Below are 13,896 nucleotides of genomic sequence, written 5' to 3'. Positions count from 1 at the left end.
TGTTTCAAAGACTTATTTTTTCCCCAGTCAGCTAGGCCTGCCTACCTGTCTGCACCACAGTCCCACAGAGGTAATGTTAATTATGTTGATCCAGACTTCATGTTTGCTTGCTAATCCCATTAAAAAGTGATACTGAAAAAGATGCTGGAGTTGGGAAGCCTGGGGTACGATCAGCACTACAAAAGAGGCTGTGCACAGCCAGTAAGATTGAGAAGCTTAATTAACATTTACCTTGCAGCAATCTCCCTCTGTTTTTAAACTCCTCCAAAGTCCCAAGACTTACAGCAAAGCAACATTCTCAAAAAATCAATACAGAATCGCTGTCTACCCGCTGAAATACTTTAGGAATGGTCAGGAACAGTCCAAAAGTAGCACCATCTCCAACATTAAAATAAGCCAGAGAAGCCAGCTGAAGGTGTCCAATATCAAACACTGAAACCCTCAACTTTTTTGTTAACAACCAGAAACCGCACGGTAAACTCAGACCCGGATTTATTACACAACAGCAACTTTCCAATCCTATCATCATATTCTAAGTAACTGAACATCGAAAAACAAAGGACGTTCAGCAAGGCACAGGCACACAGACACACAGTTATCGTAGGTGGGGGTAACCCTGGTTGCATAGATTCACCACTGTGGTTTTGTTAAACTGCTCTGAAGCAGCTAAGGGAAACAAGGAGTAAATAGTCCTTTCCTAGGATGCTTCATGAATAATTTGAAAGGGTTGTGCCAAGACTACCGAGAGCGCACGGGTTTTGAAGAGCTTGCACTTTTGCCTACTTAGAGGAGGAACATTCAAGATATTTAGAAGAAAGCTGCATCAGAAAGAAATGTGAACAAGTGAAAAGACCACATTTTAAACAAATCATTTCAGTTCAGGTGGCCAGAGAGAGACACAATTCCACAACATTTTAGGTTGTTTTGTCTTTCTCATTTTCCATATCGCATTTTTACAGTAGCCTTGAACACTTCAGTAATACCCCACTAAACCTTCAAAGTGATTTGAATAACTCACTCAAAACATAGTTGGAAACTGCTCCAAAATGTTTCATTTTTGCACGTTTGCTGAAAGATGCATCCATAAAAACAGAAAGCAGGAGTTCCCCATCAACAGGAACTAGATGTTATGTTGGTAGAATAAAGAAAGGTAAGCACAGCATAACCAGTTGCACCCCAAGACACTGAGAAGAAAGCAAAAAGGAGAAGGTACAGTACTTGACATTAAACAATGAGCAAGCTGCAAGTCAACAGAACTGACAAAACAGTTGAAAAATACACTTTATTCCTCCTGTACTAAAGTGATGACACTGTACAAGTTCCCAGTTATATGAAAACAGGTTTTGGTAACTCATTTTTTAACTAGATCACTAATTTCAGCATGATTACCCTACCTTTAAAAGACAAAAAAACCAAAAACCTCAGACTGAAGTCCACTTAGTTAACAGCCATGTTTTCCATGAAGTCCATGCTGTCCATCTTTGCGTGTTCGGAGTTTGGCTGTATAAGAAAGCTATCTACAACAATCATCTGAACTGATAAATCAGTTCTCCAACCATAAACAGTTCTTATAATTTAAAAATAATCACTTGATAATTTAAAATATAGATAATGACACTCTGCTTTTAGCTAGAATGCACCAATGTTACGAGCTGACTTAGAATATCAACTTGATTTTGTGAAAAAAGCTTGCAAAAAATGTATCAACTTCAAAATGTACAGAAAGGGACATCAGAGAGCTGATACTTTCCAGTTAGTTAACGTATTTTAGAAAGAGGAGCACGCTAGGAGTGAAGTACCCTGCATTACAAATACTCGTACACCTAAGCCATACTGCATACACCTTTCTGGTGTAGTGAAGTGTTAGTTACAGAAAGGGTGTATTGAAAGCATGTACAAAGAACTGCAGCTTTGTTTCACTTAAACTTGATCGCGTAGGCGGGCCAGCCTCTGTGACAGCTCATCCTGCAGAATTATAAAACACAAACAAACCAGCTGTCAGTAACAGGAACGTTCATTTTTGTGAAGCTCTGCAACAGTCAAGCAAACTCATGTCCAGATGACATGAAATGATCTCATGTATAAGTCATAACTGGATTTGCTCAAGAATGGCTGTACCAGGTGAGACCAGAGATGCACACAGCCATGGACACCAAGGAAGGAGTTTCAGAACACATCACGTAGAGATAAGGTTGGTTGGGTTTTTATTTTATCTATCACTTTTGCCAGTGCAAATCAGCTCTTACAGAACTGCATCACTATTTCGGTTCAGCCTTAACTGACCAAGCTGGTATCCAACTGCAAGACACCAGTAGGCCCAACTGTTTTAGAGGGCCTGGTACCAGGTGAAACCAAATTTTTCTGAGAATGTGGAATACCTGGGGCTTCCCAAACACTCTTCAGTTAAGATGAGGCTCTCTAGAGCCTTCTCCATAAAGATGGAGTGAGACGAAAAACTGTTCTCTTTCCATTTCCTCAAATATATTGCCCAAGAATGGGAAAAGCAACCAAGAGATCCGGGCTACCTTGATATCAGGATCTGCCCATGCACAAGAAATTCTAAGCTATCCCTCTAAGGCAAATGCAAAATCCTTTGCACTGGTCCCATGAGACCTTTCACACATTAAAGGGGAAAACTCCAAATGCCTCAAGTATGCTATGGAAGATGGCTGGATTCAGCAAAGCTGCAGTAAGTAGGAGAGTCAGCTGTTTGCACTCCATGAAATAACTATGCAAAAATACATCTGAAACATCTAAACTTCCTGGATTTGCAAAGCAGGCAAACACTGTTGAAATTAATTTGCTTGTAAGACTGTTTTTATTACTCATTTCTTTCAGACAGCTAAAATCTAATTATAGTTTAGTATGCTTGTTTTGACAGAGTAAAGCATGCATTTGCATACCACATTTAACTAGAGAACATTGATTTCAACTGAATCCAACATTTACCTGTTCTGCTGAGGCAACACTTGTGCCAACAGAACCTGTCTGTCCTTGAGGTAGCTCCATGTTCAGATCAAGACTAAGAGGAGAAAACAAACCAGAACAAAACAAGTCAGACATACACAGCTAAAGGAAGAGGCACAAAAACTGACAAGCAGAGCAATACTGAGATAGCATGAGGCCACCACCATCCCCTGAATGTTTTCCTCTGGCTAATTAGACATTTACTTTCAGTAAATTTGACTCAGCACCAAGAAGACAGGTCATATATAACTAGCAATAACTAAGTCAATTCTGCTTAGTCAAGTCTGAGCAAGATTTCTGTTTAACAGAGGTATCAGACACAGCATACATAAAACCAAAAGGTTTACTTGTAAAAAAAAAGTTTTACTATAAATTTGTCAAAAGTATTTATCCTTCAGCCAAAAGTGCAACCCTTCGAACTTAGGCATCGCAATGTCTTGCTTGTGAGAGCAGAACTACAGGAAGTTTTAATGTTGTAAGAGGGGAAAAAAGGAGCAAAAGTGTGGAGAAACATGGCAAGAATCTCTAATCTAAAGCCAATCCAACAACAGAACATGTCCTCACATGAAAAGTGACATACGAGTTCAGGCTTTTGTAAAACCACCCCTGGTTTCCAGACATACATAGCAGCTTTGCATGAAGACAGAATGGAATACTGGCAACTAAATATTACAAGAATGATGCCCAGAGATGAAAGGGAAAGTGATTCTTCTTCGCTTCCAATACACAGAGACAGATAGATCGTGGCTATCTGACCTTCAGGTTAACCAGGAAGGGTTGTTGGAACCAAGATGTAATCAAGAAAGTCACTCAAAATTTCACCTACCCTGCTTCATCTGCCATCTCCTGTAGCAGCATGTCCACTTGGTTCTAGGGAGAAAACAAAGTAGATTTGTGCATTTTAGTTTATGACAACCTTGTCCGCTAAATCTTGAGAGAACTGACACTATTTCAACAAAGCTGATTGAAAGGTAGCCTTTCACAGAACATTTTTGTGCTCAGCCACCAGAGGGCCCAACATGAACCAAAAAACAACAGAGGTGCTCAGCCTGTTAAAAATCTCATTAATTACACTCTAGCTGCAGAAATAATGATTCTACAGAAATACATTTGTCTGAAAAAAAAAATCCTATACTTGAATATTTCAAGTGTACATTACTAGCTACTGAAATACTGCTTTGCACAACACGGAAGAAAGCCCATCTCCAGAAGGTTTGGTTTACTGGCTTTGGGTTCAGGCTGGTTTTGTTGCATTTACAAAGTGCTATCTCCAGTAAATTTCTCTCCCTAACAAAACTTCTGTTGGCATCACACACTAAGCTCCCTCTGGAACAGCACAAGGGTACAGGTGCTAAGAACTCTAAACCATATCACACATTGGTTAAGGATTTACTTTAGTAAACATGTGTCTGTACACTGAAAACAGGCGATTAACCACATTTCCATTGCACATACTACCATGAATTTGGTAGTGACCCATGCAATTTTGTTAGTATCAGTGAGTTAGAAATACTGACTTTTTCACAGCACATTCAGCTTTGATAATCAATCCTGCAGTGTCTTCTGGTTCAGAAGTTCATTAAGAACTCATCAAAATGCTGCTTATTCAGTAGGAGGGTTAAAACGTTCAAGATTTAACACAAAATAAAGCCTGCTATCAGAATAAAATAGGCTAAAATACATATGTGACCCACTGTACTTGTGAATATGATTTTAAATAGTCTCTTCATCACAAATAAGCACAAAACAAAAGTGAAAAGTCTCCAGTTGCTGCTATTTCTTAAAGGAGGCAGAAAGAGTAGAGCAGGACGTTTCCATACAATTTAGACACAAAATTTAACATCATCTTTTTAAAAAAAAATTACTATTCTTACTTGTGGCGTTGTTAGCGTCGTAGTGTTGCTCATTGTGTCTTCCATCTGTTGTGTCTGAACATCTAGAGTTTCGAACTGATGCTCAAATTTATCCATTAGTGCAGATATCTATTAAAAATATGAATCACATCAATGATCTACAGATAACAGAAGAGAAATGTTGAGGTTTATGAAATGATCTATTGGCAAAGTCAGAATCAGAGCACAAAGAAGGCTGTAAGCAGCTTCTGGAGCTCAGCAGCTAGCCCCTCCTCCTCCTGCACCAACTCGGAAGCTGATGTCACAGCACAGTTCAAGCAGGCTGGTCTGGGCCCTGTCCAGCCAAGTTCTGAGTCTCTCCATCTAGCAGGACTTCACCACCACACTCGGCAACCTGCTCCAGGACCTACCAATCTCCCTCCAAAACCTTGTCTCTTGATGGGAATTACCCTTTTTAATGCTTGTGTCCATTGCCCCATCTGCTTTTCAGCTCCAAGAAAGGAAGTCTGTTTACCTTTTCCAAGTTCATGCTCTTCAGCGTGGCATCCATAGACTTAACTACCCCTGCCATCGACTTTGTTACCTGAAATGAGGTCAAGGAAATCATTTCAAAAAAAAGAAGAAAAATGAGCACTTTCTTATTGAGCTCTCTTATCTCTCTCCACAGAGTTTCTACAGCACCAAATAGTTGGGCACAAGCTATTTCCATCTTGAATGCCACAGTTTTTTTTGTAGTCCAGCCATTTATAATCTACAAATCAACTCAACCACTTGAAAGAGGCATTCTGAGCTGAAATCACTAAAGTCTGAGGTATACATGGCATTCACTTCTATGGGTCTCCAGAACTGTCAAAAATTAAGGGATGTGTTTGGTGTACGGATCTCACGGCAGAATAGATTCCCTGTACCTTAAAATGCCCTATGACATGACTTCATGTCTTTGGAAAGGTAGCACTCCTTTGCATAACAATCTTAAATATAAACAGTAAAACACATGAATAAAAACAGCTAACAGAAGTTATCAGCTACAAAACCTAGCAGACAGCAGTCTATTTTCACAAAGCAGCTGCCAGGGGAATTCCAGTACCCTATTTACTATTGGCTGCATCCCAAACCAAAAGTGAAACTTTTCAGCTCATCACAGATACAATTACATCACTTCTAAGAAGATCAGAGCTCTCATCTTTGCAATGAATTTGTGAGAGAGATCCTTACCTTGCCCATTGTCACTGCAGTCTGAACTCTTGCTGCTACAGCGTCTACCCTGGCACTCATGCGCAAGAAATTGATGGCTTGATTCTTCTGGCGGATTGCATTTTCCGCATGTATTCGTGCAACTTCCATGTTACCCTTCTGAATTGCCTGTTAAAAAAGGAAAAAGGGTTTTAACCTTCCCTGCTCTTGTAAACATGATTTCTGCATAGCCTGTTTTATTTTTGAAATAAGAATCTATTCACCATAATATCTTTTCTCCTAAAACAGAAAATAAATCCCTTCCTCCTCCTCCCACAATAGTTCTCAAACTTTTCCAAGATATAAAAAAACCCTAACTTCTTCCCAAGGAAGGAAACTTGAACGCACTTTGAGCAGAAGGTTTTCCAGAGCTACAGACACATCACTTTTTCATTCCTTAAAGTGTTTCAGTATCAAGACCCAAACACAGATATAGTTTATATGGTTGTATCTCATGGACAAAAACCCACTCAAGTAAATTCAGTCTCTGTTTTTTACTACTTCAAGGACTCAAAAACTGTTTTGATGTTCCTCTTCACAAGCTCTTTTAATATAAGATGATAAACATTGAGATTAAATATTTTTGAGAACAGCCTCTAACAAAACACACGCAAGAAAACCTTCTCAAGAAGCAAATGCCACACACTGTACCAAAGGATCCACAGAATGTATCCTCATGGTAAGTATGGGGTGATTTATAGTCATATACTTTATATCACAAGCATCCATCACACAGTTATCAGCACGCATACCAGGAGAATGGTAAAAACAACCAATATATTCCTGATATAAAATGCAAACATCTCTAAAGAGCTTGTTTCAGGCTCTCCTTACCTTCTTAATTTTAGCTTTCTCAGCCTTTTCTTCTTTGTCACACTTTTTGGAGTTCCTGTTGAGTTCCTTTGCAGCAAACTTCAAATTAAACAGGTGCTCTGCACCACAAGTTAAGGGGTCAAAAACAGATCCTTTCATCACAATGTTTTGCTCTCCTGTTTGAAAAGCTACCAAATCTAGTGCACGCTGTGCTTCCCCACTGGCGATATTAAAACTTATGCGATGTTACTTAAGTAAGCCCCTGGAATTCCCACAAGTAGACCAATCAAGCTGCTCTACAGTTATGCTGTCACTTATCCCCTGGATTCTAAAATGTAAGGCCATAAAAAATAAGTTCAGATCCCAACTTGGCTTCATTTCACATCAAACCTATTTCAGACTGCTGAATAAAACAAACACCACCAGAGGAAGTGAAAGTTATACTCTGCCAGCTACTCATTCACACACCCAGAGCCCTTGACTCTCAGCATCATTAATGGAAGCAGTTTGCTGGCCTGCGTGGAAAATCCCCACCCGAAAACAAAGGTCACTGAGGAAAAACAGACATACAGAGAGTGTAACCCAAAACTGACTATGCCCAGGTACAAACCCGAGGTCCCCAACACCTCTGCCATCTGACTTTTGGGGAAAGAATACTTCAGTCTGCAAGAGAAACTCTTCATTTTCAAAAGTTCAAGTCCTGCTTAAGCTGAAAGCTCTAAGATAGTAGAACAAGCCTTCACAGTGACCCAAAACAACCACATTAAACTGTTACTGACAGAGAATAAAGTATGTGCTGTAAAAACAACAAATAAAACCCAATACTCTTAAAATACTGATTAAACCTTCCAATACATCAGTCTTTCTCAAACAAAATGGAAGTATAAAGCTTTACAGGCTTCCTTCATGCCATCTTCAGTAGAAGCACATAAACATTATGATTTATTATGATTGTTATTATTTAATATTGCCAGTATATAAGTTTCTCCAAAACTGTTTTTTTTTCCTTTGAAGTCCAGCTATGCATCTTAAACCTCCGACAGCAACTTGAAGGCAGTAGGAAGTCCACTGATATTCATTATCCTACTGACACTACCAGCAGGCAATACAAATTAACAGCTATGCCTACACATTAAAGCGGGCACCAGTAACACAGAAATCACTGCTTGTATTTCCATTTCTTTGCTTTAAAGCCTAAGCCACCATCCCTTTCAGCAGCAATCGGTGTACTGTGCTTAGCCACAGAGCAGGTAACTCGCCAAACAGGAAAACACCTCGAGGCTGGAGGCTGTTCATTCAAGTGCACTTGGGTTAGAGACCAGACCAACCAGGTGGAACGTGACTGCACCGAGCAGTTTAGTTTGAAGTAGTTTCCTCAGTTACTCACTTGAGGCATTTACCTTTGATATGACAATAACTCAGCCTGCCACCTCCCCAGCTCCTCCACCCCATGATGAGCACACGCTCGCTCCTCCCTGGAAATGCCTCTCACTGTGCTGCAACCGCAGCGAAGCTGAAGCTCTGACTCACAGCAACCTGCCCCAGCCCTCCCACGGCCACCAGCAGTGCCCTGCACAACCCCACCACACTCGAATCTCTGGAATCCTTAAGGCGTGCCTTGCCCCTGTGAGTTAAGGAAGTTTATAAACAGCAAGAAAGTTTAAGTTTGCCCATGAGGGTTTTCCTCACCTGGAACTGCTTTTCAACAGTGGGAAAAGCAGTCAGGTCTGTTCAGCTGGCAGTGGATGCTGTCACAGGGCTAGCTGGCAAGCCGGCCTTGTCACATCCTGCTGGACACATCAGACATCCCTGCTGCACCATTCCCACTGCGACTTCTGCCCTGGGGACTGGGCTGGTTTATATTCCCTTCGAAATCAAACCCTAACTTCCCATTTCCCTCTCCCCCCATGCAGGAGGGCAAAGCTCCCATTGGGAAGGCACAGTTCCTGTCAGTGGCCCACAGACACCCACCTCCTCTGAAGGGGGGGGCCTTTCCTCCTCTGACAGGAGCCCCGTCCCTACAAGAGAACCTCCCCTCCTCCTCTGAAGGGACCCCCTCCCACGAAGAGGACCTCCTGCCCTCTCTCCCATGAAGGGGACCCTCCCATGAAAGGGCCCCACCCCATACGGAGCCCTCCCGCATGAGAGAGACCCCCAATCCTATGAAGGGTGGCCCCTCCTATGAAAGGGACAACCCCTCCAGGATTGGGACCCCCTTCCTATGAAAGGGGCACCTCCTCCTACCAGAGGGCACTCCCCCACTACGAAACACCCCCCTCCCACGAAAGGGATCCCACCTCCCCCCCCATGACAGGGTCGAACACCCCCAAGAAAGGGGGATCGCCCATGAGAGAGACCCCCACCACAAGCCAGGGGCACCACCCCCCTACGAAAGGGAGCCCCTCCTAGGAAAGGGGAGCCCCCTCCTAGGAAAGGGGGGCCCCTATGACGAGGCCGCAGCGAGGGGCAGAGGCCTCCCTCCCTCCCCGGGGCCCACCCCTCAGCCGGCTTCTGGAGCCCAGGCCCCGGTCGCGGTCCCCGGAGGAGGATACTCTCCATGTTGGCCATGGCGGCGGGTAGGAGCGGGGGGGACCGACTGCGGCCGCCGCTGCTGTCCCGGCCCGGCCCGGCCCTGCCCCGGCGCTGCTGCTGCCGCCGCCCCCGGCCCCGGCCGCTCCGCTTCCGCCCGCCGCGCCCCGGTCACGTGACCCGCGGGAGGGCACGCATGCGCGGGGGGGGGGAACCCCGTCGGTCACGTGGGCGAGGGGGCGGGGCCTGGGTGGCTGAGCGTCACGTGATCACCACAGGCTCCATAGAGTCCTGGGATTGTGGAGCCACAGAGCTCAGGGAGTGATGAAATCATAGACTCATAGAATCACCAGGTTGGAAGAGACCCAGTGGATCATCGAGTCCAACCGCTCCTAGCCATGCCCTGGTTCTTGGGGGATGCTCCCCCTCTTTCTGTGGCGCTCTGCGCCCACAGCACCACGGGTTTCAGGGCAGGCGAGGAGCAGAGCGTGGGTGGGTGCCAACCCAAGCACCCTAAGCACCCTATGAATCCATCTACTCCATGCACCTCCCTCTGGCCCCATCCCTTCCCTCTGGAGGCATTCCTTCCCTTTGGATCCATCCCTTTCCTCTCGATATGTTCCTTTCATCTGGATGCCATCCCTTTCCTATGGATCCATCACTTTCTTCTGGATGCCATCCCTTCCCTCTGGGTCCATCCCTTCCCTCTGGGTCCATCCCTTCCCTCTGGGTCCATCCCTTCCCTATTGATCCATCCCTTCCCTCTAGGTCCATCCCTTCCCCCTGGGTCCATCCCTTCCCCCTGGGTCTATCCATGGGTTGTTTTTTAGGGGCCAGGAGTCAGTTTTGGGGGATAATGGGTTACTTTTTGGGCATCACAGGTCAGTTTTGGGGTGAGGTGTGTTGGTTTCTGGGGGTCAGTTTCAGGGCAGTTTTCAGAATCATATCATGGAATCATCATATAAAAGCATATAGCGTCATGGAATAACAATCATTGAATCAAGGGCTCATGGAATAATAAAATCATGGAATCGTAATATCACCATATCATGTAATTGTACCATAAAATCATACAGCATGGTGGAATAATAAAATCAGGAAATCAGAATCATGGGCTCATGGAATAATAAAATATAATCATGGAATCATATCATGGAATCATGGAATCGTATCATAAAATATAGCATTGTGGAATAACGGAATCACGAAATCGGAGTCATGGGCTCGTGGAATAATAAAATGGAATCATGGAATTGTGTCATGGAATCGTGGAATCGTATCATAAAATCATATAGTGTCATGGAATAATAGAATCGTGGACTCAGGGACTCAGAGACTCGTGATAATCAAACCATATAATCACAGAATTGTAGAATTTTGGATCAGGGGATCATAGAATCCTGGAATCAGATCATGGAATCGTATCATAAATTCATGTAATTATTTAGTTACTTTGGAGAACACCATATAGAAACATTTGATGATAAGTGAAACCCTGTCATTCCTGGATTTGGGGCCAGAACATGAAGTTTGCGATTGGGTCAGGGACTCGCTGGCTGGTGTTCCTGGGTGAAGTGGAGCCCTTGGCTGGCGGCGCACGAGGGCAGGTCCTGGGCACAGCAGCAATTGCTTGCTGCAATTTTCATATTGCATTCTAGTGAATCATCTCAGGCAAAACCCTGCAGTGAAGTGATGTATCTGATCTGACAGCTCCCTCATTTGGCCCCACGATGTGAAATTCCTATATGAATCGCCTTAGGAAGAGTAATAATGTCGAAGTACTTGGAGCAAATGAACTGTAATAAGCGTGGCAGAAGCCACTTCTGAGCAAAGCTGGAAACAGTTTTTAATCCAGCTTGAGTCTTGGGAGTCTGAATTCGTAATGATTGAGATTGCTGGATCCTGCCTGGGAAAGCTGTGAACTACCTGCTGGTGACGACTTGCAGCAGATAAGCAGCCGCGCTGCTCTTGGGGTTTAGTGGGAGAGGTCTGTGTAAAGCACCTTTTCCAGGGATGTGCGAAGGTGCAGTTGTAGTGTGTGATTTCCTGGGTCTGATCCATGCTGGCAGATAATTCTCAATACCAGTCATTCACACAAGAGAATTTTTGTCTGTGGTTTTAAACCCAAATCTGTGGAGAGAGGGAGCAGCGATTTATCATATTTAATAGAGGACTGTGAGCTGACAGCGCCTGCGTGAACAGCCTGGCTGAAAGCAGCCTCCTAGCAGCCAGCGCAATGATCCTCCTGAGTAACAGTGACTTAAATGAATAAGGCTTTCCAGGGTCAGAAACAGGCACTAATCATTGAATAGCCACTATTTTTTTTCTCTATAACGTTACTGGAACTCATTAATTCAGACGTGATTGGGAGGTGGCAGCACCATTAGACAGGAACTATGAGAGTGATGGTAAACTTCGAAATAAAGTGATTCATTTCAATGATGTCAAAGAGAACTAGACCTGACCTGATTACCCACAGCAATGTTAAGAGAACAAAGCAGCAACAACGACTCAGGAACAGGAGTGTGTAATGTTTGATTTCAGTCAGACCTGACGAAGGATGAGTCGGATTCCCAACGCCGACACAGGAGGGAGCCAGCTGGACTGCGGTGACACTGGGGACATCAGCTAACAGAGCAAAAATCCCACTCAGCTCCCTCTTACCTTTTGCCTGCTGGAGAAATGTCCTCCTGGTCCTCCTCCCCGTCTTTCTCATTTTCTCAAGCACACAGACATCCTGCAAAGCCGAGCATCTACAAACCAGAGTGTGCCGGCTGCTTGCCTTCCTTTCCTCTAACATCATTCACAGCAGCAGGCTTACTTGGACACTGCTCCGTATCCTACACCTGACATCCAGCATGGGGATTGGAAGGAAAAACAAGGGTAGCAAGAAGAGGAGTTTATGGGCGTCCCGATGAAATCGATCTGAATGCCTCCACCTTCATCGCTAGTTGCCTCCTCAACTCTCTATCAATCTTTCCCCTATTAAAAAAAAAATCTAGAAAGGTATCACCAAGCTATGAAATCCTTGCAGATCAAACTCTGTGGTAGCTCCACACCACTGCTAGTAGAGAATAAGTTTTCCAAGAGCTGCGTGTTAGTGCAGGTGAAATTCAACTTGCTTTGCGGTTACTTGGCCAGCTGTTTGTTGGTTGATGGCCTGTGGATTGCGAGGATTCCTGTTGACTAAAGGGGAGATGGCTTTTGCCCCAAGCGCGCGTTGTTTCAGTGTAATTATGCTGGAATTGAGCATTTCACTGCAAAAGCCAACACTTTAGGTAGTCTCCGCTCTTTCATCCACTGATTACTTTTGAGATTATCTGCAGATGCTGTGGCTTATTCCCTACAGAGTCCTGTTGCTTTTAAGGAGATTAAACTGCAGAGCAGATTTTAAGGATTATTGACCTGTTTATTATCAAATCCTATGAGTGTCGCAGTGATTAAGAGACAGGCAGCATTACTAGGGGAAAGCAGTTTATTTCTTTTTTTACTTACATACATCACTGAACTTCCATGACCTCAAAACCATAAAGAAATTTGGAAGAGACACGTGACCCAGCAAAGGGAACTGCTTCAGTCAGGAGAGCTGTAAGGTTCTCACAGGTGGGATGGGAAGGGACCCTCCTCGGGCAAGTTCTTCTACAGCGTGAACACCTTGTCTATAACAGTGAAATAAAATACCCACACTGTGCAACGACGCTGCCTTTGGGCTCTTCCCATTCAGCTCCATTTTATTGACTCCTCAGCTGGCCAAAAGCTGATTTGGGGGCAGAATGAGCTGTCACCTATGATAACTCAGTGCTGAGACCCTCCAGCCTGCCTCGCCTAGGAGAAAGGCACAGTGATCTCTTTGACACTTGAGTCACTGTGATTTCGACCTCTTTGAAATGACTAAAGCTGTTGACGAGTCTGACCTATTGGTACAGACCTCCTGCCTTGCTAAAACGGGAGGAGTTTGCTGCATCCTGTGGTTTTGAAAGATGCAGTTGGTGGCTTTTCACAACCAATACAATTTTAAACTAATTGGTTTACCTTAGTTCAGACAAATCATAGATTTGAAGTACCCATTGTGTACTTCTCATTTGGCTGAAATCACCCTGTGCAACCACTGCTTCAAACGCTTTCCTTCTGCTTTTTGCCTTTGAACTTATGATGCGTCCATTGCAGAACTTCAGGCATTTTACACTGTTACCTGCTTTCACTTCTCAAACCTCTTCCAACAGAAGCAATTTAAAGCCTACCTCCTGCTTCCTCCTCCCACACAATCTCCATCTCATCTTTGATGCGGCAAACATTTATTTTTCTTTAAGTTTTATTGAATTGTGAATTATCTGTTGCTGCCTCCATAGCACTTTGGAGAAATAAAACTGACAAACTCAGCTGAGAGGATGAGCTGGAAAAGAAGTGAACTGAAAACATGAAAAACAAATCAGAATTATTAAATACTGAGTGCTGAAGAACTACAGCAGAATTCAATTTGCAGGCAGGATGGAGGTGTATG

At 43.8% G+C, this 13,896-nt stretch overlaps 1 protein-coding gene across 1 annotated transcript; it reads right to left on the bottom strand.

Moving 5' to 3' along the window:
* Window positions 1-1,268: 1,268 nt before the first annotated feature.
* CHMP1B (charged multivesicular body protein 1B) lies at window positions 1,269-9,526 on the bottom strand. Its single transcript, XM_069867367.1, has 8 exons — window positions 9,419-9,526; window positions 6,888-6,985; window positions 6,036-6,182; window positions 5,335-5,403; window positions 4,842-4,949; window positions 3,794-3,837; window positions 2,950-3,022; window positions 1,269-1,965 (listed from the first exon to the last, which is right to left on the bottom strand). Exons 1-8 carry the CDS (start codon window positions 9,432-9,434, stop codon window positions 1,921-1,923), a joined length of 600 nt encoding a protein of 199 aa, XP_069723468.1. The 5' UTR covers window positions 9,435-9,526; the 3' UTR covers window positions 1,269-1,920.
* Between the last annotated feature and the right edge of the window lie 4,370 nt (window positions 9,527-13,896).

This window comes from Phaenicophaeus curvirostris, chromosome 13 (assembly GCF_032191515.1).
Source record: "Phaenicophaeus curvirostris isolate KB17595 chromosome 13, BPBGC_Pcur_1.0, whole genome shotgun sequence".
Classification (NCBI taxonomy): domain Eukaryota; kingdom Metazoa; phylum Chordata; class Aves; order Cuculiformes; family Cuculidae; genus Phaenicophaeus; species Phaenicophaeus curvirostris.
Note: the sequence above shows the minus strand (reverse complement) of the source record. Positions and strands in the feature narration are given on the sequence as shown.